The sequence below is a fragment of the Prionailurus bengalensis genome, chromosome A2 (assembly GCF_016509475.1).
Source record: "Prionailurus bengalensis isolate Pbe53 chromosome A2, Fcat_Pben_1.1_paternal_pri, whole genome shotgun sequence".
In the NCBI taxonomy this organism is placed as follows: domain Eukaryota; kingdom Metazoa; phylum Chordata; class Mammalia; order Carnivora; family Felidae; genus Prionailurus; species Prionailurus bengalensis.
Genome location: NC_057348.1, coordinates 9,061,564 through 9,087,485, shown reverse-complemented (window position 1 = coordinate 9,087,485; position 25,922 = coordinate 9,061,564). Strand labels below are relative to the sequence as shown.

Genomic DNA, 25,922 nt, shown 5'->3' with positions numbered 1-25,922 from the left:
GGCGGCGGCGGCGGCGGCGCCCGGCGGCCCAAGCAGCCGCCCCGGCAGGACCAGACCTGGCAGTCGCCCCGGTCCCAGCCTGGCACCCGGGAGGGGAAATTGGCAGGCGGGTGCCGCCCTTCCTGGCGGGGGTGAGGGGGGGGGGGTACCGCGGCGGCAACAACGCGAAGACTGCAGCAACCCCCCGCCCGGGTCAGGTCAGACGGAGCGGGCGTGGGCGCGGCGAGGCCGGGACGCCAACCCCATGGGGCGGGCTCTCGGTTGGCTCCGGGACCAGGAGCGTGGCCCTCCCACCGCGGACGCTCTGGACCCAGGCCTGGGGCTTTCCGGGCCCGAACAGCCGCCTGCCTGGGAAAATCCCGGCCCCCTTCCCGGCGCCGCAGCCCTGCCCGGCAGAGCGGGGGAGGGGATTCCCGGAATCTGCCCGGAGACCGCCGTCGCGTCACTGTACAGAATCGGCCCATGTAGGGGCAGCGCTTCCGCTGCGTCAGCGGGGAAAGCCCCAGCGCGCGCAGCTGGGCGGGGCTGCGCCCGCGCACTGCGCGTCTCGCCCCAGGCCTCCTGCCCCCCGGTGATGGGCGGCTGGACAGCGTCCCCGCCCTGGACCTTCCAACCCCAGAGATCAGGCGACAAGAGAAGGGTTGGACGCCCGGAATAGGGATACAAGATGCTCGGGTAGAGCTGGCGAGGACACAGATACAGGAGGCACAAACAGGAGTGGGGTGGGGGCAGCCCAGTATTCTCCCTCCGCCCGCCCAGCTTGGAAAAAAAGACAACAGAAATTAATAAAGAACCATTTTTTTTTTTACTTAAATAGATTCAATAAAAAGTCTGAACAACAAACACACACACACACAAACACATCTTAAAATAAACTCTTTAGAGACCAAGTGCGTGTTTCTTATCCACAGTACAGTGCAGAGGGGGGAGGACAGGGGGCGGGGGTCCCTTCCCCAGTGTCCCCGCGGGCTTGAGTACCGGGCGGCGGGGCCAGCTCCGCCGCGATCGCCCCCTCCTCCCCTCCCTGTTAAATACACAAATATATTATATTCAATATGAATCGAGTCTGTTTCCAGCAGAAAAAAAAAAAAAAACATACAAAAAAAGGTGGAAGGGGGCTTGTAAACGTCGAGGTGGAAGGACTGGGCGCAGAGCGGGCGGGCAGGAGTCCAGTGTGGTTTGCGGTGCCCCGGGGGCCGATGCCCACCGCCTGCCCCCTCGCCCCGTGGGAGGCGTGCGCCCAGTCGTCCAGACTGAGGGTATGTCCGTACGGGGAGGGGGGGGGGGCGCTCAGAAGGCGTGTCCCTTGACCCCGAGCAGCAGCTGGCAGCCGTTGCTGACATGGGTCATGACCTTCTGTTTAAGCTGGGCCACTTGTTCCCGAAGGAGCCCAGCAGTGCTCGACAGCCCCGCGTTCTCGGCCTTGAGTGTCTTCACCTTGTCCTCCAGGCGCGCGATGCGCTCCAGCTTCCGCTTCCGGCACTTGGTGGCCGCCAGCCGGTTCCGCAGCCGCTTGCGCTCCACTTTGATGCGCTCCTGGTCTTCCATATTGATGGGGGACACCGGTGGGGTGGCGTCACGGCTGCGCGCCTCAGGCACGGTCTGCGGTTCCTCCTTGAAGGTGGAAGCGCCGCGGCCCAGACCCAGTTGCGCCGGGTGGCCGCCAGCGAAGGGCGGTGCGTGTGGGAGGTAGCTGATGGTGGCCGTCGGGTACGAGCTCCCAGTCCCGACGGCGGCCCCGGCGCCTCCAGAGGGCGCAGAGGCTGGGGAATAGCTGCTCAGGTTGGTGTAGACGGGAGGAGGCTCCGGGCCGGCGTAGACGCCCCCGGGCCCAGCCGGGGGCCCCGAGCTGGCGCCCAGGGACACGTTGGGGGGCGTCACGTGGTTCATCTTGTGCAGGTCGTCCAGGGCTTTGACAAAGCCGTCAGCGAAGCCCTCCTGCTCCTCGGTGACACCGCCCCCGGCGCCCCCCGCACCTCCGCCGCTGCCTCCCCCGCGGGGGTAAAAGTACTGTCCCGGGGGCGTGGGCGTCGTCGTGATCACACCGTTGCTGTTGGGGACGATCAGGCGCTCCAGCTCTGATGAGGCAAGCTTGAGCGATGCGCCTGTGTCCGAACCCTGGCCGGAGAAGTAGCTGCTGCCACCGCTGCCCTCTGGTCCTGGGCCCCGCGCCCCGGGCGCTTTGAGACTTCGGTAAGGGTCGGCCAGGTTGAGCGCCAGGCTGGGTTTCAGGAGTTTGTAGTCGTGTAGAGAAAGGCCGCCCGGAGCCCGGCCGTATCCCGCTGCTGCGTATGAGTCGTCGTGGTAGAAGGGCTGTTCCATTTTAGTGCACATCCGGGCGGCCCAGGCGGTCTGGGGGGGTCCCTGCGGGGCCGCCCCGGGCCTCGCTGCAGCGAACGGCGCTCTGTCCGCGACGGTGGCTGGACTGGGTATCTGGATGCGCGTTCCCAGGAGCTGGCACCGGCCGGGAGAAGCCAGCCGGCGGCTGTGCGCGGAAGCTCTGCGCGGCTTCTCGAGCCCCTCTGCCCCTGTCTGGCGCGCTCGCTTTCCTGGTGTCGCTTCCCCCTGCTCCCCCGCTCCCTGCTGACTCCGACGCTGGCCTGGCGGCGCTCAAGGTCCCGGCAGCTCAGCCGGAGCCACACGCCTTTATACCTCGATTGTCAGCCACGGAAGTGCGCTCCGATTGGCCGTTGCGCGAGCCGGGCCCCCGCGCCCCCCTCCTCCGGCGTGGGGAAGGGGAGGAGGCGGCTCGCGTCACTGTCAGGAAGCGCGTGTCCTTGTAAACAGCGGCCACGGGCTGGGTGGCTCGCCGCGGCTGCAGGGGGGAGGGGCTCCAGGGACCCCGGAGTGCGTGAAGAAAGGGGTGCTGGCCCGAGGCACACAGGGAGGGACTCCAGGGAAGGCGATGATTCCCCTGGATACCAGAAACTGATGCAGAGCAAGTGTGTGTATGGGCGGGGGGGGGGGGGGGGGGGAGAGAGAAGGGGGGAGGGCTCCAGGGTACACATGAAAAAAGGCCCGAGGGACTCGCAGTATCCGAGGGGGGTTGGAAGGCTGATAATACACCTGGGAGACCCCACAAAGGTGAGATGGGAGGGTTAGCAGGGTAAATGAGGGAAAGGTAAGGAAATGCCTGATTCAGGAATTGTGTGGGGGTCTTGAGTACAGAGGGTTTGAAGGATTTGAAGTTCTACTGGAAGGACTGAACCCAGGAAAGGTGGGGGTGGGGAATCAAAAGGGTAATGGGAGGGGCTAGAGGTTCCCTTATGTAAGAAACTAGTAGGGGTCCTGAAGTCCATGGGAGATACTGAGGGCCTCCATAAGGGGAAGAAATTGGGGATGGGAGGGGGCATCTAGATATGCAGAAGGGGAGGTTTCCGGGGTACACTGAGTCAGGGAAAATACGGGGGTGAGAAGATGGGGACACTATCAGGGGCTGGGCGTCATTGGGGTCATCTGCAAAGCCTTTGTGAAGAAGAGTTAAAAGGTTAGGGACACACCTTCAGAGCTGAGATGACAATGACACAGGGTCTCCCGTTGAGACACGAGAGGAGGGGTTTTTGAGGATTCTGAGGATTTGGATTACTGGATCTTCCAGGATTGGCACCCCTTCTTGTGGGTGACTTCTAGGCGCCTGTATACTTTGTTCCCGTCTCAAAGCCCTCCCCCAGTGACCCTGGGCTCGACCGACCCTGCGTCGGCTCCTAGTGCCTGAACCTACCCCGACGGCCGGGGCGCGGTCGCCCAACCCCACTCCTTCCTTAGAAACAGGCTGGGGAAAGAGCGCCGCGGCAGGAAGTGTGGCAACAGCCCCCGGGGGAAGGAGCCCGGCCCTGCCTCCGTCACTCGATTCCTACAGGACCGTGAGCCCCGCCCAGGGTCCGGTCGGGTTCTGCGCCTCCGAAGAGGAACCTGGACGTGCGACCCCGGCCGAGGCCAGGGTGCGCAGAACTCGCCCAGCCGCCTTGGCCTCCAGTCACTGTGTACCCCTCTCCCAGCAATGGTTCAGCCCGCGGTGCCCGCAGACGATCACGGAGGCAGGCAGTCCGGGGACGATTCCATTAGTCCGATGGAGGGGGACGCACCGGGGCGCGGGGCCTGGTCGCCATGGCAACAGGCCGGAGTCCGCGGGCAGGACTGGGGGCGGGACGGCCCAGGAGTCGCTCCCCGACGCCCCATATAAGGACACAGGAAGGGGTGGGACCAGCGCTGGCCCGGGGCCCCGAGCCAGGACCCGGGAGCCCGGGTATCTGCCAGGTCCCAGGGCGCGCCCGGGCCCCCGGACGGCTAGTCCCGACCAGCCCCGCCGCCGCCCCCGAGGCCCCCACGGCCGCCTCGCTGGGCCCCACCCAGCCGCTCTGGGGCTGCGTCCTGCCGGGCCCGGCCCGGCCCAGCCCGGCAGGTCCCCGCCTGCCCGCGGGCCCGGGTCGGACTTCGCCCCCGGCCCGACAGGGCGCGGAGGGGCGGGCCAATGTCTCGAGGCGCCCCCGGCGCCTGGGCGGGCTGGCACGACTGCCTCCTTCCTCGGGTGGGGTACCCTTCCTTTCCGCCGAGAGGCCCAAGCCCCTCCCCCCACATCCCTAGGGGCCGGAATGCCTCTTCCCTCCACTGGGCTAGGCGTCCTACTCCTATGTTAGTCTGGGGGTCCGTCAACCGTTCGGAATACCTGAAGTTGGGGGTGTCCCTTCCCTCCCCAGGGTGTCTCCTTCATCTCCATCCACTCCGAGGAGACCAGAAAACCCGAAGGGAGGGAATCTGCGGGAACCCAGTGCCCCTTCCCCGGTACTGTATGGGAGGTTTAGATGGTGAGGCTCCTAGTTAGACTTAAGGTGGGACTTCCAAGCAGTTAGAATGTGTGCCAATAGGAACAACAGGTGAGAAACTCAGTCTCTCTCTCTCCCTCTCTGAGAGAGAGAGGCCTCTATGTTCTGGAAAGATAGAAGTTTCTTTAGGGTGGGGACAGGCTGAGGGACGGGGGCTAGCCTGCCTTTGTAGGGCAGGCAGAGAGCACAGCAACTATGAGGGAGAGAAGGAAAATGAAAGAGGCAAAAAAGAAACTGAGCTATGTGGGGGCAGGGGGAAGTCCACAGCAGTGGAGTTAGAAAGGAAGGTCCCATGAGAAGCTAGGGGTATCCCCATCTTTGGAGGGTCCTTGTGACCCCTGGGTGCCCCCTCCCCTCCTCCTCTTGCTTGAACTGCTCCCCTAACCCCACCCCGGGCTCGAGGGAGATTCCAGCGGCTGGCCGCTGAGTCTGGCGGGCTTGCTGCCAGGCCTGTGTCTCCCGCCCATGCTAATAACTGCAGCTGACATCTGGCCGGGCCCTGCGGGGGCGCAGCAGGCAGCGTTGGGGGGCTGGGCAGGTCTGGCCTGAGGGCAGCATCTTGGGAAGCCAGCCTGCAGGTCCCAGAGGCCAGGAGGCCAGAGTGAATCAGCGCTGGCCAGTGCTGAGGTTGCCCATGCCAGGGGAGTCCTGGAGAGAGGTGAGGCTGGCCCAGAGAGGGTCGAGACGGAGGACAAAGATTGGAGCGAGGACAAGTGGATGTATGGGGCCGGGGGGGTCAGGGCAGGGAGAGATGCCCAGAGAGACAAACCGGGGACAGGGTTAGCGTCATGCAGACTAACAGTGAGACTCAGAGACACTTAAGATAGGCAGACAGACTGTGGAATAATAATTATTATTTTAATAGCTGACACTTAACATGGGCCAGGCACTCATTGCCCGCTTCCAGCAACCCAGCGAAGCGCATGCTGTTTGTGTTCCCATTTGACAGACAAGAAAACTGAGACAGGGAGGTAAGGAACTTGCCTGATAACCCCATAGCTACAAGGGCTGGAGTCAGAATAGAACCTGAGCTGTCCGGCTCCACAGTATTAGCCACTATCCTGCGGATTTTCACAACCAGAGAGGTGTTTATGCTGTGCCAACTGGATGTCCGGCTCTGCAGGCCATTTCACGAAGGGTCTCCTTTCATCTGGGGAGAAATGGGAGTTGGGCACAGGGCTGAGGGGTGGGGGTGGGGGTGGGGGACAGGCTAGCATGGAGTGGGGTCGGGTTCCTCCATGTACTCGGCATGGGTGTTTGAGCAGGGGGTGGGGATTGGGCCAGCAAAGGAGGGCGGGGGCCCAGCCGAGCTGGTACAGCCGGTTCCAGGCCCCTGCCAGTCTCACCCTTGTGGCCTGGGCACCACCCCCTCACGCCGCCCCACTGGCGCCAAGGCCGGCTGTGAGGAGGGTGTAAGGATAGCCCCCTCCCCCACCCAGCCTGGGTGCCCAAACTGGCAGCTGGGTCCTGCCCAGCCCCTGGGCTTCAGATCAGCATCTGGCTGAGGAGTCTGTGCCCAGACTTCTCCAACGCCCTGGGGCCTGGGGCGCGGAATAAGGAGGAAGTTCACCCACCCCCACCCACAGGTCTCTCTGGGGCTTTTGGCCTTGAGGGACTTCTCCTTCTTATAAATAGCCCGGTGACCCCCTTGCCCCAGCCCCACTGACCAGCCGGAGCCCTCACCAGGAAACTGGGCCGGGGGCTGCCCGTGAGTCAGCCAGTGGGCAGGCCAGGGCGAGAACCCACAAGTCATAGCACCCAGCCTCCCGCGTCCCTGCCCCTGGGTGTGGACAGACAGCTGGGCAGGAAGAGGCTGAGGATCACGGAGGCCCTCCTCCAGGAACCCCTGGCCTGCCAGCCACCTCCCTCCCCCACCTCTGCGGTTTGGGGGTCCCTCACCCCCTCTCCTGGAGAGGAAGCTTCTGGGTTTTCTTGGAAGCAGGAAGGAGAGTCTGGCTCCTGAGGCTGACTCAGCTGGGCATGAGGGGAGTTTCCCACAAAGCTACTTCTGTCCCCCCGACTGCTGGAAAGGTCTTGGGGGGCCTGAACACGGCAGACATCCTGGGTGCCCCCCTCTACAGGGGATGTGGTGAAAATATAGGCCCACACCCCACCAAGGACTGGGCCTGATGAGCTGGGCCTCCTAGGGGAAGTGACAAACAGCAGGGAGGGAGGGAAGTGGGGGGGGGGCGATGTTTGGAGAGAGGAAGCACCAGGATGGCAGGGGGGGGGGGGTCGCGGCACAGAAACCGGCTGGAAAGCACAGAGCCCCACAGCACCTCAGCACGGTCCGGGAGCGTGTGTGTTTCTGTTTGGCCGTGGGTCTGCACGTCGTTGGCCTGTCAGGGCGTGTGAGAGTGCGTGTGAGGCCTGCCTCCTCAGTGCATGCGTCGTCTGTGTGTTGGCCCAGCCCTGCAGGGGTGTGTAGGGACTGTCCGATTTAGGGGACGGGGAGGTGGGTGAGTGTGCATGCATGAAACAGGTTGCATGTGGCCGACCCATGTTGTTGTTTTGGAGTTCACAGGGCCGACCTGTTCACATCTGGTGTGTGTGTGTGTGTGTGTGTGTGTGTGTACTAGCCAACAGGTCCTGTCAGGGTGTCCCTGTGCCAGTGTGTTTACGAATGTCCGGCTGTGGCTTGTTCATGCCTCTCTGTGTTGGGTGTGACTGTCTGGCCAGACCATGTCTGTAAATATGTCCGTTTGTCTGCTTGCCTCTGTCTAGTCTGTAGGTGGGTCGGACTTGTGTGTGTCGCTGCTGAGGTACTGGGAATCTGCAAGGCTGTGTCTTAGTGTCCTTTGGAGCCTTGGAGGGTGTGGGCAGTGTGGGTGGGTGGCTGGGGCTCTGTGTGATGGCGTATCTGTGTCCTCTCCATAGGCTGAGGTTTGTGTCTCTTGCCTCCGAGTCCCTTTCTGAGCTGGCAGTCTTGGTTGTATGCGTGTGTGCGCGTGTCTCTTTTTCTTGTGTCAGGATCCGACGGTGGCGTGTGTGTGTGTGTGTGTGTGTGTGTGTCTGTGTTTGTCTAAACATCTCCTGTGCAGCAGTAGAGGTACCTGTGCTGAAAGCGACTGTGTCTTCTTTCTGGGTCTATCGAGATGCGTGTTGCCTGCCTGCGTCCGACATCCAGTTCTTCTAGGTCTCTCTCCTGTCTCGCTGGCCTATCGTGTCAGTCTCGGCGTGAACGTGAGCGTGGCACTCTGTCTACTGGGGTGTGTGCTTCTCGCTGGGAAAGTCAGTGTCTCTGTGCGTGTCGTGGTCAGTGTGCCCATCTTGCCTGTGTGCCCACTTGATTTACCCGTCACGCGGGCCCTGCCTGCGGGCTTCTGACCGGCCAGTGTCTTCGCAGGTTGGGCAGCATTTCGGTCTTGCTCCTGAGTCCGCACTGTCACTGCCCTGGGCGTGATAGCTGTCACTGGGTCGGCTTGCCCAGATGTGTGTCTGACCCTGTCAGCGTGTCCCTGCGTGGCAGTCTCTCTGTGGCCAAGGTGACAAGGGTTTGTGTGTCTGGACTGGTCTCTTTCGGGGTGACTGTGTGTGTGTATAGTCCCTGTGCCACCCCCTCCCCCAAGTCTGGCCTCCCTGGGCCATGTTTACTCTGCCCCCAGCCGATGATTTCTGCCCTGCCCGGGGAGGGGCTGACCCTCCAGTCTGTCCAGCCAGCAGTCCACAGGATGTTCCCCAGACGCTGTCTCCGCCGACATCCCCTCCCTCTGGCCACCCTTGGGTCAGGACCCAGGCGTCCAGGGCAGCGGGGGTGGGGTTGCAGCGTGGGGTGGGGGGTGGCCTGTCAGGGCCCCGGAATGAGGGTGGGAGGTGGGGAGGCAACGGGCCCAACAGGTTCCGCCTCATTCCTGCCCCGCCTCTCACTTCCTGGGTGCCCGCCTGGGGCAGGGGGTGGACGGACGGGATGAACCCCATGGCCTCAGCGCGCCTGGGTGGGGCACAGCCCGCCCCGCAAGGACTGGCTTCTGCTGGGCACCTTGATACCCAGGCCTGAGAGACAGGAGGAACCTGGGCCCTCCTCTGCCTGCCAGGCCTCCTCCTACTCCTTTGACCAGCTCAGGATGCACAGCGTCCCCTCTATTATTCACCTAATTCCCACAACACCACAATGGGCCAGGTATAATTATCCCCCATTTTCAGATAGGGAAACTGAGACCGAGGCAGTAATGACCACAGAGGCAGCATTTGAACCCAGTTCTGAATGCTACTCAAGACCCCCCCCCCCCCCCCCCAGCCAGCTCATCAACCGCCTTCCTTCCCTTCTCTAAAAATGGTACATGTAGGGTGGAGTGTAAACCCAGGGCCTGTGAGGCCTGGCTCAAGGGGGCGCCCGGCTAGCTCTGAGTCAAAAGGGGCCCCTGTTTGAAATGAATAAGAAAACGGCTTTAACCGTTTCGTCGCCACGATGGGCTCTGCCAAAACTTCCTGTGGGCTGGGGGGGGGGGGGGGGGGGGGGGGGGGGAGGGGTGGGAGCTGGGTTCCCGGAGGCTTGGGGGGTGGGGGGAGGCACCTCTAGCGACCTTGGCGAGGTCTGGCTAAGAAGACACCATCTGCCCCCATCCCCCGCCGCCCAGCCCAGGGCCCTCTAGAACTTGGTTCTCAGCCCCCACGGCCTGGAGGGGGTCTCAGAGCCCGGAGCCCCCTCCCCAGGGGCCTGACTCACACTCGGGGAAAGCCGCGAAGGGTGAGTCACGTGGGCGGGGATGGGGGAGCAAGGTCGGTTGCGGCCAAGGGACCCCGCGCTGGCCTGAGTCACGCATGCTCCAGCCTCGCTGACCCCAGCCCCCTTCCCCAGAGACCAGGGGCGGGAAGCGCATTGCCGAAGGACTACGGAGCTGCAGAAAGAGCAGGAGGTTGGGGGGGAGGCTGGGGGGCGGGGGGAGGAAGCAAGCTCCCGGCCGCGCGGGAAGCTCCGGTTCCCATGGTAACTGGGGGGTGGTCCTCCCAGCTCCAAAGGGGGGAGTTCCTCTCTCGGCAGGGACGGCCCCGGTGCGCCGGGGAAGCCCCCGCGCGCTCTGTCGAGGGGCCACTAGTTTCAGGTCCGCCAGGAAGGGGTTAACGGCGGCCCCCTCCCGGGTTTCACCCGCGCCCAAAGCCCCGGGGGGGGGGGCGGGGCTGTGCCCCGCGTGGCCAGCCCCCGTGGCCGCCCACGCACACGCGCACGCAGCTAGCCCATCCCCCGCCCCGCGCTCGCACGCACGACCGCGTCGGGCTCCACGCATGCAGCGATCCCCGTCGTGTCTCACGTCACGCACGACGCACGCGCCCCCGCAGTGTCGGGAGGGGCCCTTCCAGGCATAGAGCAGTGGGAGGTGGGGCGTCAGATGCCCACTGCGCACATCTCCGCCTCCGCTGGACGTGGTGTCCCGTGTGACTTTGACACCCCCCCACACACACACACACAAGGTCACAAACTCTCTGATGACCCACAGTGTCACACGGACACAGGATACACCTGCCCTACAACGGCACAAGCGTTCAGTAGTATAGCCAAACCCCGCAGCAGAAGCGGACAGGGTCACCTGTCATTCTTTGTTTACGGAGACAGACAAGGCCATCTCCATACAGAGGTGGCATATATAGGTATACTCTGATAAGGTCATACCATCACCATCAAGACAAAGTAAGCCACAGATACAAAGTCTTGGACATAAGGACTCCAGTTGCAACACGGCTATGCCTTATCACACAGAGATTGTAGAGGCACAGAGACACATGGTGGGGACAGAAACAACAGCCATGCTGCCTCACGGTCATCACAAATAGGGCACACAAGTCAGAGTCAGACAAACCCACAAGGCCACACACAGGGACACTCAGATTGTCAGGGGGGGTGTGGAAAAATCAAGGATATACATGCCAGGGTCATGCTGTCACAGAAAGCCACGTGATGGAGAGAAAGGACATGGTCACACAGAAACACAATCTAAAGCCACACTGAAGTACTGATTGTCACACATTCACTTCTCATACAAAAAAAAATGACACAGGAATATAGACACAAAGCAAGGTCACATATAGAGAAGCATTGTGCCCCAGTGCCCATCAGCTTCCCCACTCCCATCAAATCCTAGATAGTCTGTTGCATAAATTCCTAGAGCCCCAAGACACAAGTGGATGCAGACCCACAATCACAGACCCACCATCTCACACCTACATAAATATGAGCACACTTCACATGGACTCAGACACACACACACACACACACACACACACACACACACACACACACACACACAAGGAGGAGGACAGGATGGGAGTTCCCGGCCAAATGTCAGTCTTTGGTGCAAAAGGCCTGCCAGGGTCCCTCCTCGTATGGAGCATGGTGTCCACCCAGCAGCTGTGGTCAGCCCTGGGGAAAGGGCATCATTCTCCCAATTGTGTGCACCCAGGGTCCCCGTCCTAGCCCTCATGACTGTGGGTCTCTGCCCAGATGTGAAAGCTGGAGGGGACGGGCCGGGGTCCAGCTGTGGCCGCAGGGAGGGGCTGAGTCACCGGCTTCCCAGCAGTACAACCCAGGCTGGGCCCAGCTGTTCCTGGAAACAGGCAGGAGGGGGTGGGGTCTCCAAACCAGCTGGGGGCTGCCGGCCCCCACCCACACTCTCTGTCCCTACTAATGGAGGCCTCTGGACCATCCCCCAAATTTGAGGGCTCCCTCCACCAAAAATGGAGGTTCGCATCTTTCCGCCAAAATAGGTTTCCTGTCCGGAAACGAGGGCTTGTGACCCCTTTCATTGAATTGAAGGTACCCGGATCCCCCCAACAGTGGGATTCCTTACATCCCGTGATAGAGATTGCTGCTCTTCCCTGTCAACATGGGAGCTTCCTTTCCCCACAAACATAAGAATCCCTTCCGGCCCAAATGGAGCGTTAATGGATCCTCTCCCAAATCGAGGCACCCAGACCTTTCCTAAAATCTGGGGACTCGGGTCATTGAACATCTAGAAAGCCCATAATCACATCAGGGCAATTCCAGTCCATGCCCCAAATATCTGGTTTCCCACATTTTTCTTATACATCAAGATCCCTGCGGCTTTTGCAAATACTGGGTACCCCACACCAAATATTTGGCGGCCACAGCATGTCTCCCAACGTTGGGCAACCAGGCCCTCCCACAAATATTCCTAGCACCCCATCCTTGTAATAGACGTAGTTCCCGGCCATCGTCCACTTTTACCTGGGAGCAGCGTGGCCCCATTTCCCCCTACTGGCAGCACCCTTTCCTCCGGTGGGTGCGGGAAGGGGGAGCCAGCGGCAGTTGTTCCCACGCCCGCCGGAAGGCAGCCCAGTCCGGAAGCCGGCACTGCCGGCCCTTGTCCCCTTCCCTCCTCCCTCTCACCCCGCTCCCAGGGGTTGGAGGCCGAAAACAACGCGGGAAGGAGATATGGGGGTGTAGACGGGCCCGGGAGGCCCTCGCGTGCGTGCGGCCGCGCTTCTGAGTGGGCTGTAACTGGGTATCTGATGGTACAGTGACTGGGCTGCTGTGACGCGGCGTGGCGGCTCCTGTCATCCTGATCAACCCGCTCCAGGACAGGGTCGCGGGTGCCAAACTCTGGGCTGGAGAGAGCAGCGCCCCTCCCCTCAGACCTAGACCCACCCGCAAAGCAGAGCCCGCCCCTCCCTCCAGGTACAGCTAATAACCTCTAATTACTGGTCATTACCTTGCCCGCCTCGTGGGAGAGGAGCTGCCGGGGGTACTGTGGCGCCAAAGGCTGCGGGCCAGGACTACCCCCACCCCCCCCCCCACCCTCCCAAAGCCACTTAGAACCTCTGTTAACTCTCCTGCGACCAGGAATTGAAACAGCTCTTGCCACCTAGAGTCGTGGGGAGATTTCAGCCGCCTATGTATTTAAATCGCTTAGCGCAGCGGCTGCACACTGTAGACACTCAATAAATGGTGACTGCGATTTTATTAAATACTATTGTTATCGCTTTCCTTTGAGCCCCCTCCACCGCCAAGGCGGGGTCTCAGAAAAGGCACGTTGCTTCCCCGCAGGCTGCGTTCCTGCAGTCTGCGCGCCCCCTGGTGGCCCTGGGGCACCAGGGAGGCCAGGTCCTGCGATCTGAAGCCGGAGGACCTAAGGGGTTCGGGGCTGGGGAGGGTGGTGCAGGAGAAACTCTGTGGAAGTGGATCCAGACTGGGCAAGTGTGTCTATACCTCACCCAAGACCTGAGTCCAGCTGATTCATCCTGCCCTCGACCTAGGATCACGCTCGTGTCCCGTTTACCCCTCAGGCAAGACTCCCAAGTGGTGACTTGGGAAGACCCCTTTAGGAGCTCTCCTCGAAGTTCATAGAATGTGTTACGGCCTGCCCCTTCCCGGCGCAAATAAAGGCTCCGATCATAAGGTGGTTAGGGGCCAGAATTTCTTCCAGCTGAAGAGAGAGGACGTGAAAAAGCCCGTATAACAGGGTGGGATAGCTCCGCCTCACAAGCTGAGGAATTATCCTGAGGTCTCCGCTACCCTCCCCACTCCAAAAAGAGCCAAGGAGGAGGGGTAGCGGGCTGCGCTAGGCATATGCAAGCTTGGCCCAGACTGACCCCTAGCGGCAGGGCGGGCGCCCAAGTGCTGCCCGGATCCAAGATGGCGGAACTGGAGGTATGATCGGGCGCGGGGTGGAGACCACGTGTCTAGGGCGGGGCCTGCGCCTAGGGGGCGGGGCGGGGCGGCGCTCTAGGCCGAGCGGGAGGTCGGGGCTGCGGGTGCTCGCTGGTGGCGGATCAGAAGGCGGCTGCGGTGGCGGGGCTCCGCGGCCGAGGTCGAATCCGATCGGGAGCCATGAGCGTGGACAAGGCCGAGCTATGCGGGTCTCTGCTCACCTGGGTAGGTCGGGGGCGGGGCCAGGGCCAGGTATGCGCCCGCTCTTCTCGCCTGGGAGCCCTGGCCTTGGTTCGTTCTACCCTTCTGTTCTGGGGCTGGGAGGAGGAAAGGGCCTTCGGCCTGCAGGGCGGTTGGACTCTGGCCTGAGCACCCGCCCCTGTCACGTGGCAGGTCTGCGTGGAAAGAACAGGTGAGGCCCCGCCCCTTCGCGGCTGGGTCACGTGGGTGAGGGCACAGGTGAGCTGGCCTGGTCACGTGGGGCCTGTGGGGACCAGGTGACTCGTGGTTCTGCCCTGGCCGGGTGGCGCGGGGTTTGTTGACCAGAAGTGAAGTGAGGCCACGCCCCCTCCAGTCCCAGGTGAGCTGTGGCCACTCCTCCGCGGAGCTGGTTTGCGAAAGCCATAGAGCAGTCCCCGCCAACCGTGTGAGGTTCCCGCTGACCGGGAAAGTCAGCGAAAGAGGAGTGGTTCGATTTTTCCCAGGCCCTAACTGCCCATTGCCCTTTCCTCTTCCTCCCCAGTTGCAGACGTACCATGTCGCGTCCCCCTGTACCAGCCCCCAGGACCTGAGCAGTGGCTTCGCCATAGCCTATGTGCTGAACCAGATGTGAGTGGGGCTGAGGGGGAGGGTCCCGAAAGGGTCCCCCAGCAGCTCATCCCACCTTCTCGCCCCCAGAGATCCTTCCTGGTTCAACGAGACGTGGCTCCAGGGCATCTCAGAGGACCCGGGTCCCAACTGGAGGCTGAAGGTGACAGGTGGACTCATGACTGGGGGACAGACGGGTGAAGAGATCATCAGGGAAGGCTGAGCTAGACATGTCCTGGGTGATGGGTCAGCCAGACACACGTCCTGGGTGATGCACAGACAACTTGGCCAGGAAGAGAGACAGATGTCTGGTGACCAGCCAACTCTCTTCTTTCATGCTCCTATGGAGCAGGCCTGGGTGTGCCGCAAGGAATGACACAGACAAAAACCTGCACACACGAACATAAACTTCCAGTGGCAATAAGTTCTATGAAGACCATACAAGCTGGGCCGTGAGAGAGGGCAGCTGGGTGGGTGGTTGTCCCCGATGGGCTGATCTCCATGTGAAATTTGGAGGAACAGGGTTGCAGGCACCGGGAACAGCCAGTGCAAGGTTGGGAAGAAGCCTGGTGTATCGAGGAAAGGCAGGGAGGTCAGAATAGAAAACAAGGGGGGCAGAAATGGTGGATGAGGTCATCAGGAGCGGGGCAGGCTGGGGCAGGGAGATGGATTCTATTTTAAGTGCTACGCAAAGTCAAGGAAGGATTTTAGCGGAGAGGAAAGACAACCTTGGGATTTAACAAAGCTCCCCCTGGCTGCTTGGAGAGGAATGCAGAGTAGGCAGCGAGAGTGGAAATGGAGACCCGGTTGGCGCAATAATCCAAGTGAGAGATGAAAATGGCTAGGGCCAGAAGGTGGCAGGGCAAGTGGTGAGACGTGATTGGATTCTGGGGACATGTGAACAAGAAAGGCAGGCAACTAGACAGGTCGCCCCTAGGAGGGAGGACAGAGGATGGTACCAAACAGGGATGAAATGACCAGGAATTGGGAAGTGAGGCAGAGAAAAAAAAGGCTGGGGCCGACAGATTCAGAGTGGGGGCTGCTCGGCTCCTTCTGGGGGGCTCTGGGACCCTGGACACAACTCCTTGCACCTCCCTAGGTTAGCAATCTGAAGACAATCTTACAGAGCCTATTGGAGTACTCCCAGGATGTGAGTAACCATAAACAGAATTTAGGAGCTGGGGTTGGGTTGGGAGGAGATGGGTGTCGGTGAGCCCCCATGCCCCCTATTCGCACCCCTACCCCCCTGTCCTCAGGTCCTGGGGCATCCTGTTTTGGAGCAGCACCTTCCAGACGTGAGCCTCATTGGCGAGTTCTCTGACCCAGAAGAGCTTGGCAAGCTGCTTCAGCTGGTGCTTGGCTGTGCCATCAGCTGCGAGAAAAAGCAGGGTACAGGGCGGGGGGGGGGGGCGGTTAGAGGATCCCCAGGGGAAAACCTGAGAAAATCCTCCTCATCCCGTACCCCCACGTTTCAGTCTTCCCCACCTTGATCCCCAGAGCACATCCAGAGAATCATGACGCTGGAGGAATCAGTTCAGCATGTGGTGATGGAAGCCATCCAGGAGGTAAGTGGGGGTGCCCAATGTGGCAAGGAGCTTCAGGGCAGAGGCAACTGGGCATGGGCTCTGCCCTGGTAAGTTCTGGGCTCTTCCTGGAACTCAGTTGGCCAGATGCCCCTGTCTCAGGTGTCTGCCAGCTCGAAGTCACCATTTAGCACCCTCAAAGGACCCAGCCTCCCTGCTGGATACACTGCGGGAGGGCAGCCTCTAGATTGGGGTTACTGGGGAGAACTGGCTTTGGGCGCAGGAGGATTGAGAGATCCGGAGGCTGGATTGTAGAAGCTTTAAAGGCCACACTCAGAGGGGCCCAGCTCATCTCACTGTCCTCCCACTTTGCTCCAGCTGATGACCAAAGACACCCCCGACTCCCTGTCACCAGAAACATATGGGAATTTTGATAACCAGGTAAGAGGCGGGGGACCTTGTTAAAGGCCCAAATCCATCACTGATTCTCAGGGCTGCCTAAGGAGGAGAAACTTGTCCTTACGTGTGTAAACCACCTCAATCCCTCAGGGTCCTAGCCTGTTCCCTCGCCAGGTCACCAGTGTCCCCACATCACCTTTCCTTGAGTCCCCTGGGGTCCGAGCCCTCCCTTGGATCTTGAGAGTTTCTTGGCTCCTTTCTGCCACTAGAGACGCCAGCCTCCCTTCCCCCAGTCTCCTCCCGTGGACTCCTGACTTCCTTGCCCCTCCCTGCTCCCCCCCCCCCGCCCCTCCCCAGTCCCGAAGGTACTACTTCCTGAGTGAGGAGGCCGATGAGGGGGATGAGCTGCGGCAGCACTGTCTGGACCTGGAGCGGCAGGTGAGGTTGAGGCTGGCGGAGAGGGAGCGCGGGTTGCTTGCCTCCTTCCCTTCCAAACTCCAGCTCATCTGCGCCTCCTGCTGGCAGCTGGTGCTCCTGTCCGAAGAGAAGCAGAGCCTGGCACAGGAGAACGCGGTGCTTCGGGAACGGGTGGGCCGGCCAGAGGGTGAGGGTGCCACTGGCCTCACTGCTAAGAAGCTGTTGCTGCTGCAGTCCCAGCTGGAGCAGCTGCAGGAGGAGAACTTCAGGTGCGGCCAGCCGGGGTTTGGGCCCCAGGCCAGGGGATTGGCGTGGGCCCAGCCCCCTCGAGTGCCCCCTCCTTCCCTACCCCTCCAGGCTGGAGAACGGCAGGGAAGATGAGCGTCTGCACTGTGCCGAGCTGGAGCGGGAGGTCTCTGAGCTGCAGCAGCGGAACCAGGCACTGACCAGTCTGGCCCAGGAGGCGCAGGCCCTGAAGGATGAGATGGACGAGCTGCGGTGAGTGGTGGGTCCCTGGGTCCCCCCTGCCTACTGTCGTTGCCGCAGCGTCCCTCTGATGCCATAGTACCTCCAAACCCCCCAAATGCCCGGTGAACCCTCCCAGTGTCCCCTAGACTCCACAGTGATGGTGCAGTGGGCGGAGTTTTGAGCTGGGCCTGGGGGGGGTGGGGTGGGGGGAAACCAGGCAAGGGCAAGGCCGCAGGAGCAGGTTAGAACATTCATAAAGGATGAACTCCTCCACCCCAGTTCTTGCCCTTTCTGCATCTTGCTTTCCCGCAGTCTTGCTTTTAGGAATGTTCTAACCTGCCCTGTAGCCCCGCCCTTGCCTGGCTCCACCCCCAGGCCCAGCTCTTGAACCCCACCGCACCATCCTGGACTCCACCATGTCCTCTGGGTGCCACCAAGATCCCTGCTTCTGTGGTGCCCCCCAGGACCTCATAGTGTGCCCTTTTGAGCCCACGTTATATTCCCCAGACATTGTAGCATCCCCATGACCCCAGCTACCAGCCCCCCGCCCCCGCTCCAGTGCTGGCCAGGGGCCATCACGCCCCAGGATCCCGTTGTGCCCTCCAGGACCCCAAATGCGATAACTTTGCCACCCCCTTCTTCACCCATCTGTGCCCCCTCATGATAGGACATTTCCTTCCCGTGACTCCACAGCACGCCTGCAATCCCAAAGCACTTGGTGGGTCCCCCCAACACCCACTCCCTCGACTTCACTGTGTCTTCTGTAACCTCTAAAGGCTCTCCTGTGACCCCCAGCACCCTTGTAATGTTAGAGTGTCTAGAGAATCCTTGCTGCATCTTAAACGACCACATAGCGCTCTGCCCTGAAGGACCTCACCGTGCCTTCATTTGATCCCATAGCCACCTCGTAACCTCAAAGTGTCCTTGAGGGTTCCTCAGAGCCTCTGGGCCCCATCATTCCCCCTGTAACGCCTCAGTCATTCTATTCACTCCCGCCCCTGAGGAACCCTGATTATGACCCTGGGCCAACAATTGATACTTAGGGCTCCTTCTGCACCCCCTAAAGACCCCCCCCCCAAAAAAACCCCACCAGGCCCTGGCTGGCTCCTGACCCTCATGATCCACCACCTTGAACCCCTACATCCCCAGGTGACATGACACCTTCCCCTACTCAGGGGGTGGTCCTCAGATCCAAGCTGAACCTTGACCGCAGACCCAGGCCTCCTCTCCCGACTTGCCTCCTCCCCCAGGCAGTCCTCTGAGCGTGCCGGGCAGCTGGAGGCCACGCTGAGCAGCTGCCGGCGCCGCCTGGGTGAGCTGCGGGAGCTGAGGCGGCAGGTGCGGCAGCTGGAGGAGCGTAACGCGGGCCATGCCGAGCGCACGCGGCAGCTGGAGGACGAGCTACGCCGGGCCGGCTCACTGCGTGCCCAGCTCGAGGCACAGCGACGACAGGTGCGGCAGGGATCAGGGCAGAGCCCGGAGGGCGTGGTGCTCTAGGCCGCTGGACCCCTCGCCCCTTTCGCTTTGGTGGGCCCTCAGCGTGGTGCTGAGCCCCTAGCCTCCCCCCTCGTTTATATGTAGGTAACGCCCTTCAGGCAGCCCAGCTCCTCCCTAGGCTTGTAAGCCCCGCCCCTCCAAGTTCTCTGGGTCTGGTCCCGCGGGCCCGATGCCTTCACCTTGTATTCAGTCCCTGCCCCTCCTCCAAGCCCCGCTTTCTCACCCCTCCTCGGTGTTCAGGTTCAGGAACTTCAGGGCCAGCGACAGGAGGAGGCCATGAAGGCCGAGAAGTGGCTATTCGAGTGTCGAAACCTGGAAGAAAAGTATGAGTTGGTGACAAAGGAGAAGGAGGTGAGGCTGAAGTCCCGCGTCCAAGCCCCACCCTGGCCATCCTGGCATAGCCCAATCCCCAGGAAGCCAACCCTGCCTCAAGTGGCGTCTTGCACCCCGTCCCTCCAGCGGCTGCTGGCAGAGCGGGACTCCCTGCGGGAGGCCAATGAGGAACTGCGCTGCGCCCAGCTGCAGCCTCGGGGACTGACCCAGGCCGGTGAGTTGGAGGCCTGTCATCCTAAGGGCCTGGGGCACGGGTAGCCTAAGGTGCCGTTAGGGCAGACAGAAAAGGCGTCCCAGGCCTCGTCCAGGCCGGGGGCAGATCTAGGCCACCTCGGAGACAGGCTAGAACGGAAAGAAATGGCAGGGGCCGTCCCCGGGGATCAGGGCAAACTCGGGGCAAGCATCACCGCCCGCTGTCAGGTTGAGGGGTGAGAGGCTTATGTTAACCCAGTCTTTTGGTCGAACTTGAGTCCTCAAAGATGACTCTTGGAAAGTGAACCCTAGGGATGGGGGCAGGAGCTGTGCAGCAACCTGAAGACATTTCTCACACTCTCCAGACCCTTCTCTGGATCCCACCTCACCAGCTGTGGAGAACTTGGCAGCAGAGATCCTACCTGCGGAGCTGAGGTATCCTGGGGTCGCTCCGAGGTCTAGCTGCACCCAGAGCTCACCCTCAGCTCCGCCCCCAGTGCAGGCACCTACTACTAGCCTGGCCTGCTGTGTTGGGTTCCCAAGTCCTCCCCTGGCTCCTAGGCCCACTCACTCCTAATTCTGCCCTTATTTGGCAGGAGCTCTAGCCCTATTGCCTAGAGGCAAGCCCTCTAGCCCCAGCTTGCCCCTCCGGGATCCATTCTCACTGCACAAATTAGGTCCAACCCATCTGGCTCCACCCACCGAACAAAAAATCCTACCCTGAGCCCCGCTCACCGTCGGACTCTGCCCCCAGGGCATAGCCCTGTCCTCAGTGTAGACCCTGTCAGGTGCAGTGCCCTCTGTCCTGCCCCGATGAACTCCCCCACCCCAGTTCTTCCCCTTTCTGCGTCTTGCTTTCCCCGCAGTCTTGCTTTTAGGAAGGTTCTAACCTGCTCCTGTAGCCCCGCCCTCGCCTGGCTCCACCCCCAGGCCCAGCTCAAAACCCCGCCCATTTTGGTTCCCCAGCGCTCTGCCCACCCACGCCTAGGCCGGGTCCCCAGTACTCTGACCCTTCCCTAGGATCTAACGGGGCTCTTCCCCGGGGCTCTGTCCCTCTGCTAGCCCTGTCCGCCCAGTCTCCCCGCCAGAGCCCCGGCAGGCCTGCGAGCTGACCTGTCTCCAGCCCTGCTCACTCCCCGGTCGGCAGGGAGACGCTCCTGCGGCTTCAGCTGGAGAACAAGCAGCTGTGCCAGCAGGAGGCGGCCTACCGGGAGCGGCAGGAGGAGCTGCAGCGCCACCTGGAGGAGGCCAACCGCGCGCGCCACGGGCTGGAGACGCAGCTGCGGTGAGGACCCGTGGGGGGGGGGGGGGTTCGCGTGGAGGGGGCGTGGGGTGCGGGGCGGAGGGCGGGCGCAGGCACTGAGCGGCCCCGCACTCCTGCAGGCTGAACCAGCAGCAGCTGTTGGAGCTGCGGGCCCAGGTGGAGGACTTACAGAAGGCCTTGCAAGAGCAGGGGGGCAAGACGGAGGATGTGAGTGCCCACCTCCTCCCTGCCTGGCCCTCCCTCGTGCCCCCCAGTAACCCTCCTCTCTCTCCTCCCTGCTGCTCGATGCCCCCTGCAGTCCATCGTAAGTACCGTGGGCCCAGGGTGGCACCCTCTACCCTCACCCCAAGATGGAGTTGGGACGCCTGGACCCCCCATTCACCCAGTGCCTGTTCTCTCCCCCAGTCCACCCTACTGAAGAGGAAGCTGGAGGAGCATCTGTGAGTCCCAGAGGGAGGGCACTTGGGTGGGAGGAAAGTCTGGGGCACAGGTGCGGGGGACACTGGGTGTCTTATTGAGGAAAAGCAGTAAGCCAAAACATAGAAGGTTCAGATCAAGTAGGGTCTCATGAGCCAAGGGAAGGAGTAAGAACTGTTTCGGGGGAACAATGGGGAGCCATGGAGGGAGTTTCAGTAAGGTAGCATGACCAAATGACAGTTGCCTTTTACTTTTTCATTTCATTTTATTTTAATGTTTATTTATTTTAAGAGAGAGAGAGAGAATGAACAGGGGAAGGGCAGAGAGAGAGGGAGGCACAGAATCCGAAGCAGGCTCCAGGCTCTGAGCTGTCAGCACAGAGCCCGACGTGGGGCTCGAACTTACGAACTGTGAGATCATGACCTGAGCGAAGTTGGGCGCTCAACCAACTGAGTCACCCAGGTGCCCCCTTTTTTCATAAAAAGAAAAAAAAAAAGAAACTAAACTGGGGGCTCCTGACTGGCTCAGTTGGTAGAGCATGTGACTCCTGATCTCAGGGTCATGGGTTCGAGCCCCACATTGAGTGCAGAGATTAGTAAAAATTAAAGTAAACTTAAAAACTGTTTGGGGGTAGGGCGCCTGGGTGGCCCATTGGATTAGACATGCAACTTAGGCTCAGGTCATCATCTCACAGTTCATGAGTTTGAGCCCCGTGTCCGGCTCTATGCTGACAGCTCAGAGACAGGAGCCTGCTTCAGGTTCTGTGTCTCTGTGTCTCCCTCTCTCTCTGCTCCTCCCCTGCTCATGCTCTGTGTCAAAATTAAATAAACATTAAAAAAATTTTTAATAAAAAAATATTTTGGGGTGCCTGGGTGGCCCAGTTGGTTAAGCACCCAACTCGATTTTGGCTCAGGTCATGATCTCACAATGATGAGATTAAGCCCCACATTGGGCTCTCCACTGACAACACAGAGCCTGCTTGGGATTTTCTCTCTCCCTCTCTGTCTGCATCTCTCTCTCTCAAAATAAATAAATAAACTTTGGAAAATTAAAAAAAAAAAAAACTAAGTAGCTATTACATTCATACCTTAAAAACCAAAATATAGGGTGCCTGGGTGGCTCGATTGGTTAAGCATCTGACTTCGGCTCAAGCCACGACCTCATAGTTCATGAGTTCGAGCCCTACATCGGGCTTTGCACTGACAGTGCAGAGCCTGCTTGGGATTCTCTCTCCCTCTCTCTCTGCCCCTATCCTGCTTGCTCGCTCGCTCTCTGTCTCTTAAAACAAATAAACTTTATTAAAAATAGATATATAGAGATCTATATACTGAGCAATATAGAGAGAAGGGGTATACCTCTTAGTCCCCCCATTGACTCAGTTTCCACCCCACCCCCATTCATATTAGCTGATTACAACAATCCTTACAAAGTTTTTTAAGCACATGCAAATGAATGTGAACATACATTTTTATTCTGATTCCTTAGTTACGTGAAGGGTAACGGGCTATCTGCTAGTCTGCACTTGGCTTCTCCTCCTTAAGAAGACGGCTGGGGAACGTCGCCATATGAATCGGTTTTTGTTGCCTTTGTCAACTGGGGGTCCATGGGGAAATCGGGCCTCCCAGAAAATGACTTGTGTGACCCATCTCAGTTCTACCAAGGATGGAGTGTAGCCTGCGCCCACCGGGAGCACAGGAAAAGTTATTTCCTTACAGAGGATGGATATATGGAAACATTAGGGCTTGATTCACCTGCAAAATTCCACTCCAGAAGGGCTGGCCTGTAGCCTCTCTTTGCGAAGGGCCTCACGTGTTTAAGTCATCCTACGTATCTGCGATTGCCAACAGTGCAGCAGAGTAAAACCTTGCACACGCCTCATTTTGCTTGTGTGCGAATTTATCGCGAAAGTGGAAATGGTGGCTTAGAGGGCACATGCCTTGGTAACCTGAGACATAGCCCAGGTTTCTCTATTAGGTCTTTCTACTATGTTCCATATCCGGCGCACGATAATAATAATAATCATCATCATCTCACTGGCAGGGGGCGTTATCAGATCCTTCGGCTTTTGCGGCAGGCAGCAGAACTGTAGTTTTTTACCCGGCGTTTCTTTTGGTCGGAAGACGTTTGCCTGCTAGAAAGATCCCTGGCTGCTGGGTGGAGAAAGGAATTGAGATTGAGTGCAGAAGAGGCCGGCGAGGGGTGATGGTGCCCGTGCCAGTAGGCGGGCCGGGGCACGGAGAGAAGTGGACGCACGGCGGGGCTGGCCCAGGGGCCACCGGACTAGGGGGTGGGGAAGGTTGTGACTCCAGCGGCTGAGCAGATGGTGGGACCAGGGCACGCGGCTTCTGTGCTCGGGGCGTGGGGCACACAGAGGGATCTCTGCAGCCGGGCAGGCGCGTGTTGGCCGGCTGGTTAGGCTGTGGCCACCGGTGGGAGGAGGGAAGGGGGCCCGGAGGTCAGCCTGCGGCTCCCCTTCCTCCGTCCGCAGGCAGAAGCTGCATGAGGCAGATCTGGAGCTGCAGCGGAAGCGAGAGTATATTGAGGAGCTGGAGCCCCCCGCTGACAGCAGCAGTGAGTGGGCCTCAGCGGCTGCGTGGGTGCGGGGGGGGGGGGGATGCCAAGCTTGGCCGGGAGCTGAGGGGTCACCTTCCCCCCCCCCCCCCCAGCAGCCCGGCGTATCGAGGAGCTGCAGCACAGCCTGCAGAAAAAGGACGCGGACCTGCGGGCCATGGAGGAGCGGTACCGCCGCTACGTGGACAAGGCGCGCACGGTGAGGACACCGGGTGCTCCGTGGGCCTCCTGCCGAGGCTGCCGCGTCCCACTGAGTCACGCCCCCCGCCAGCGTGCACCCCTGTGCCCTCCACTTCCGCCCTTGTCACACCCCATCGTATCACAGACTCCTGCACCACCGCCGTGAGCCGTCACCCTGAACACGGCCCAACCCATCCAGGGGCCTGAAAGGCCAAGGTCACCCTGGCTGTGTCTTCCCCGACCCCTAGGTCATACAGACCCTGGAACCCAAACAGCGGCCACCCGGAGGGGCACCCCCAGAACTTCACACCCTGAGGACGCAGCTCCGGGAGCGGGACATCCGCATCCGACACCTGGAGGTGGGTGTCCTCATCCCTTCTCGCTGTCGCTGCCCACCCTGTCCGCCCCCCCCCCCCCCCCCAGCATATCCGGGCCCTTGACTCTTGCCTGTTTGGCAGATGGACTTTGAGAAGAGTCGAAGCCAGCGGGAGCAGGAAGAAAAGCTGCTCATCAGTGCCTGGTACAATATGGTGAGTGCTCGTCCCCACGGCCGGAGTACTAGGGTGTGCCGTGGGCTCACTCGACCCCAACCGTGCCCCCTTCCTCCCTCCAGGGCATGGCTCTGCAGCAGCGAGCTGGGGAGGAGCGGGCACCTGCCCATGCCCAGTCATTTCTGGCACAGCAGCGGCTGGCCACCAACACTCGCCGTGGCCCGCTGGGACGTCTAGCATCCCTGAACATGCGTTCCACTGACAAACACTGATGGACCTCAGGATCCTGCCCCCGCCCAGCCAGTCAGGGCTCAGCGCCCCCTGGGTCCCCTCACCTCACACGAGGCCCAGCATCAGGAAGGCTTCAGTCAGCTGCTTGAGAGTCTGGAGGTCATGACTTCTGCCCTTTGTTCCCTCAGCCGGGGCAAGAGTGCAGGATAGGGCAGGAGGCAGGGATAGGCCTGTTCTTTTTAGCAATGTGATTCTTATCCTTGATTTTCAACCTGGGGTTAATGAGATGCCGGGGGAGAGAGTGATTTTATATTTGAGAAGACAAATAATAAACATTTTCAATCTGCCCTGGCCGGACTCTGGGCACTGAGGGGAGGGAGAGAAGATGGGCCAGGGACTCAAATCATTGCTTTTAGAAAGGCCTGGCTTGTGTTCTTCCTAAAGCACGCGTGACGGATAGTACACACGGGGAGGTGAGAGTCATGTTTGTGTCTGTGTAACTGCAGGTGTGGTAGTTTTTCAGGAAGCTTCGGACAAAAGTCCCTGCCTTATGAAGCTGTCATTTCTAATGAAGGGAGACAGACAATAAACAAAATAGATGAAGGGAAAGTTTGATGTGAGGAGGGCCGCAGAGAAAAATACAGCAGACAGAAGTGATGGGATGGAGGATGTGGATTTGGGAGGTGGTGGTTTTAAGTAGAAGTCCCACAGAAGAGGCCTTACCAAGGAAGTGAGATAATTTAAGTAGATACCTAAAGGAGGTGAGAGAGGGGCCATATAGGTATCTGGGAAAGAATGACCCAGGTAGAGGGAACAGCACATGCATGAGGCTCTGAGATGAGGCCTTGCTTGGTGAGAAGGCCAGTGTGGAGTGAATGAGGGAAAGGGAAAAGATGTGAGGGCAGGGAGGACTTTAGCTTTTATTCTAAGGGAGATGGGAGCCATGGAGGAGTCTAAGGGAAGGAGGGACATTACGTGACTCAGGTGTTCACAGGCTCTCGGGCTGCTGTGGAAGAAACAGCCTGGGGGGTGGGGGTTAGGGCCAGAGCTGGGAGACCAGGGCAGAGAGATCAGTGGTCCAGGTGGGTAGGTGGGTGACACTGGGGGCTCTGGCTAAGGAGGGGGTCCTAGAAGAATGGGAAATGGTTGGATTGTGGATACAGTTGGAAGGCGGAGCTGATAGGATTTGCTGCTGGGTTGACGGGTGGGGGGAGTAAGAGAAAGAGTTGAAGAGGGCTCTTTTTTAATGTTTATTTTTGAAAGAGAGAGCATGAGTGGGGAAGGGGCAGAGAGAGAGAGAGGGGAACACAGGATCAGAAGTGGGTTCCACACTGACGGCAGAGAGCCCAATACCGGGCTCAAACTCTCGAACCATGAGATCCTGGTCTAAGCCGAAGTTGGACACTCAACCGATAGAGCCACCCAGGTGCCCCATGACTGGAGTTCTAAATTCAGGGGTCATCAGCATGGGACTGAATTAAGACCTGGGCTCTGAAGGGATATCTGAGAATGCAGGGACTTGGGGCAGAGGTGGCCTGGGGAATCATAAAACAGGAGTGGCAAGAAGGCTGTGGTCTTAGGACTGCCTGGTACATTAATGAATGAGTAAAGGCATGGACACTGATGGGAGCATTTCGAGGGCAGGGGGTGATCAAAGAATCTGGAAGAATTCTCAACTCTTATTTAGCCTAATACCTGGCAGGAAAA

The 25,922-nt window shown here is 60.2% G+C and overlaps 2 protein-coding genes and 1 non-coding gene across 13 annotated transcripts; 2 read left to right on the top strand and 1 right to left on the bottom strand.

The window, feature by feature from the left end:
• Nucleotides 1-782: 782 nt before the first annotated feature.
• JUNB (JunB proto-oncogene, AP-1 transcription factor subunit) lies at nucleotides 783-2,624 on the bottom strand. The gene has a single exon (XM_043586687.1). The coding sequence runs from the start codon at nucleotides 2,332-2,334 to the stop codon at nucleotides 1,291-1,293; it is 1,044 nt and encodes a 347-aa protein (XP_043442622.1). The 5' UTR covers nucleotides 2,335-2,624; the 3' UTR covers nucleotides 783-1,290.
• A 10,879-nt stretch (nucleotides 2,625-13,503) lies between these two features.
• On the top strand, nucleotides 13,504-24,562 carry HOOK2 (hook microtubule tethering protein 2). 11 transcript variants are annotated; one of them, XM_043586679.1, is made up of 23 exons: nucleotides 13,504-13,650; nucleotides 14,168-14,253; nucleotides 14,323-14,395; nucleotides 15,332-15,382; nucleotides 15,489-15,621; nucleotides 15,730-15,797; nucleotides 16,134-16,196; nucleotides 16,512-16,592; nucleotides 16,680-16,840; nucleotides 16,929-17,069; nucleotides 18,290-18,491; nucleotides 18,777-18,887; nucleotides 18,996-19,083; nucleotides 19,427-19,496; nucleotides 20,209-20,346; nucleotides 20,445-20,532; nucleotides 20,624-20,629; nucleotides 20,731-20,765; nucleotides 23,231-23,313; nucleotides 23,409-23,512; nucleotides 23,742-23,852; nucleotides 23,952-24,023; nucleotides 24,107-24,562. In XM_043586679.1, the coding sequence occupies exons 1-23, from the start codon at nucleotides 13,606-13,608 to the stop codon at nucleotides 24,254-24,256; spliced, it is 2,160 nt and encodes a 719-aa protein (XP_043442614.1). In that variant the 5' UTR covers nucleotides 13,504-13,605; the 3' UTR covers nucleotides 24,257-24,562. The 11 variants fall into 11 exon arrangements, 10 of the variants coding, with proteins under 10 accessions (XP_043442614.1, XP_043442613.1, XP_043442612.1 ...); XM_043586678.1 differs by adding an exon at nucleotides 22,228-22,238 and having other exon boundaries at nucleotides 20,445-20,629; nucleotides 23,412-23,512; XM_043586677.1 differs by adding an exon at nucleotides 22,228-22,238 and having other exon boundaries at nucleotides 20,445-20,629.
• Nucleotides 21,254-21,328, top strand: TRNAR-CCU. Its single transcript has one exon. It is a non-coding gene; the product is annotated as a tRNA-Arg (tRNA).
• Nucleotides 24,563-25,922: the final 1,360 nt, after the last annotated feature.

Bases quoted from the DNA above. Each gene is read 5' to 3' on its own strand.
- HOOK2 (XM_043586675.1), top strand. From the start codon at position 13,606: ATGAGCGTGGACAAGGCCGAGCTATGCGGGTCTCTGCTCACCTGG. The intron at 15,383-15,488 runs GTGAGTAACCAT...CCCTGTCCTCAG, and splicing joins TATTGGAGTACTCCCAGGAT to GTCCTGGGGCATCCTGTTTT. The intron at 18,888-18,995 runs GTGAGGCTGAAG...CCGTCCCTCCAG, and splicing joins TGGTGACAAAGGAGAAGGAG to CGGCTGCTGGCAGAGCGGGA.
- JUNB (XM_043586687.1), bottom strand. From the start codon at position 2,334: ATGTGCACTAAAATGGAACAGCCCTTCTACCACGACGACTCATACGCA.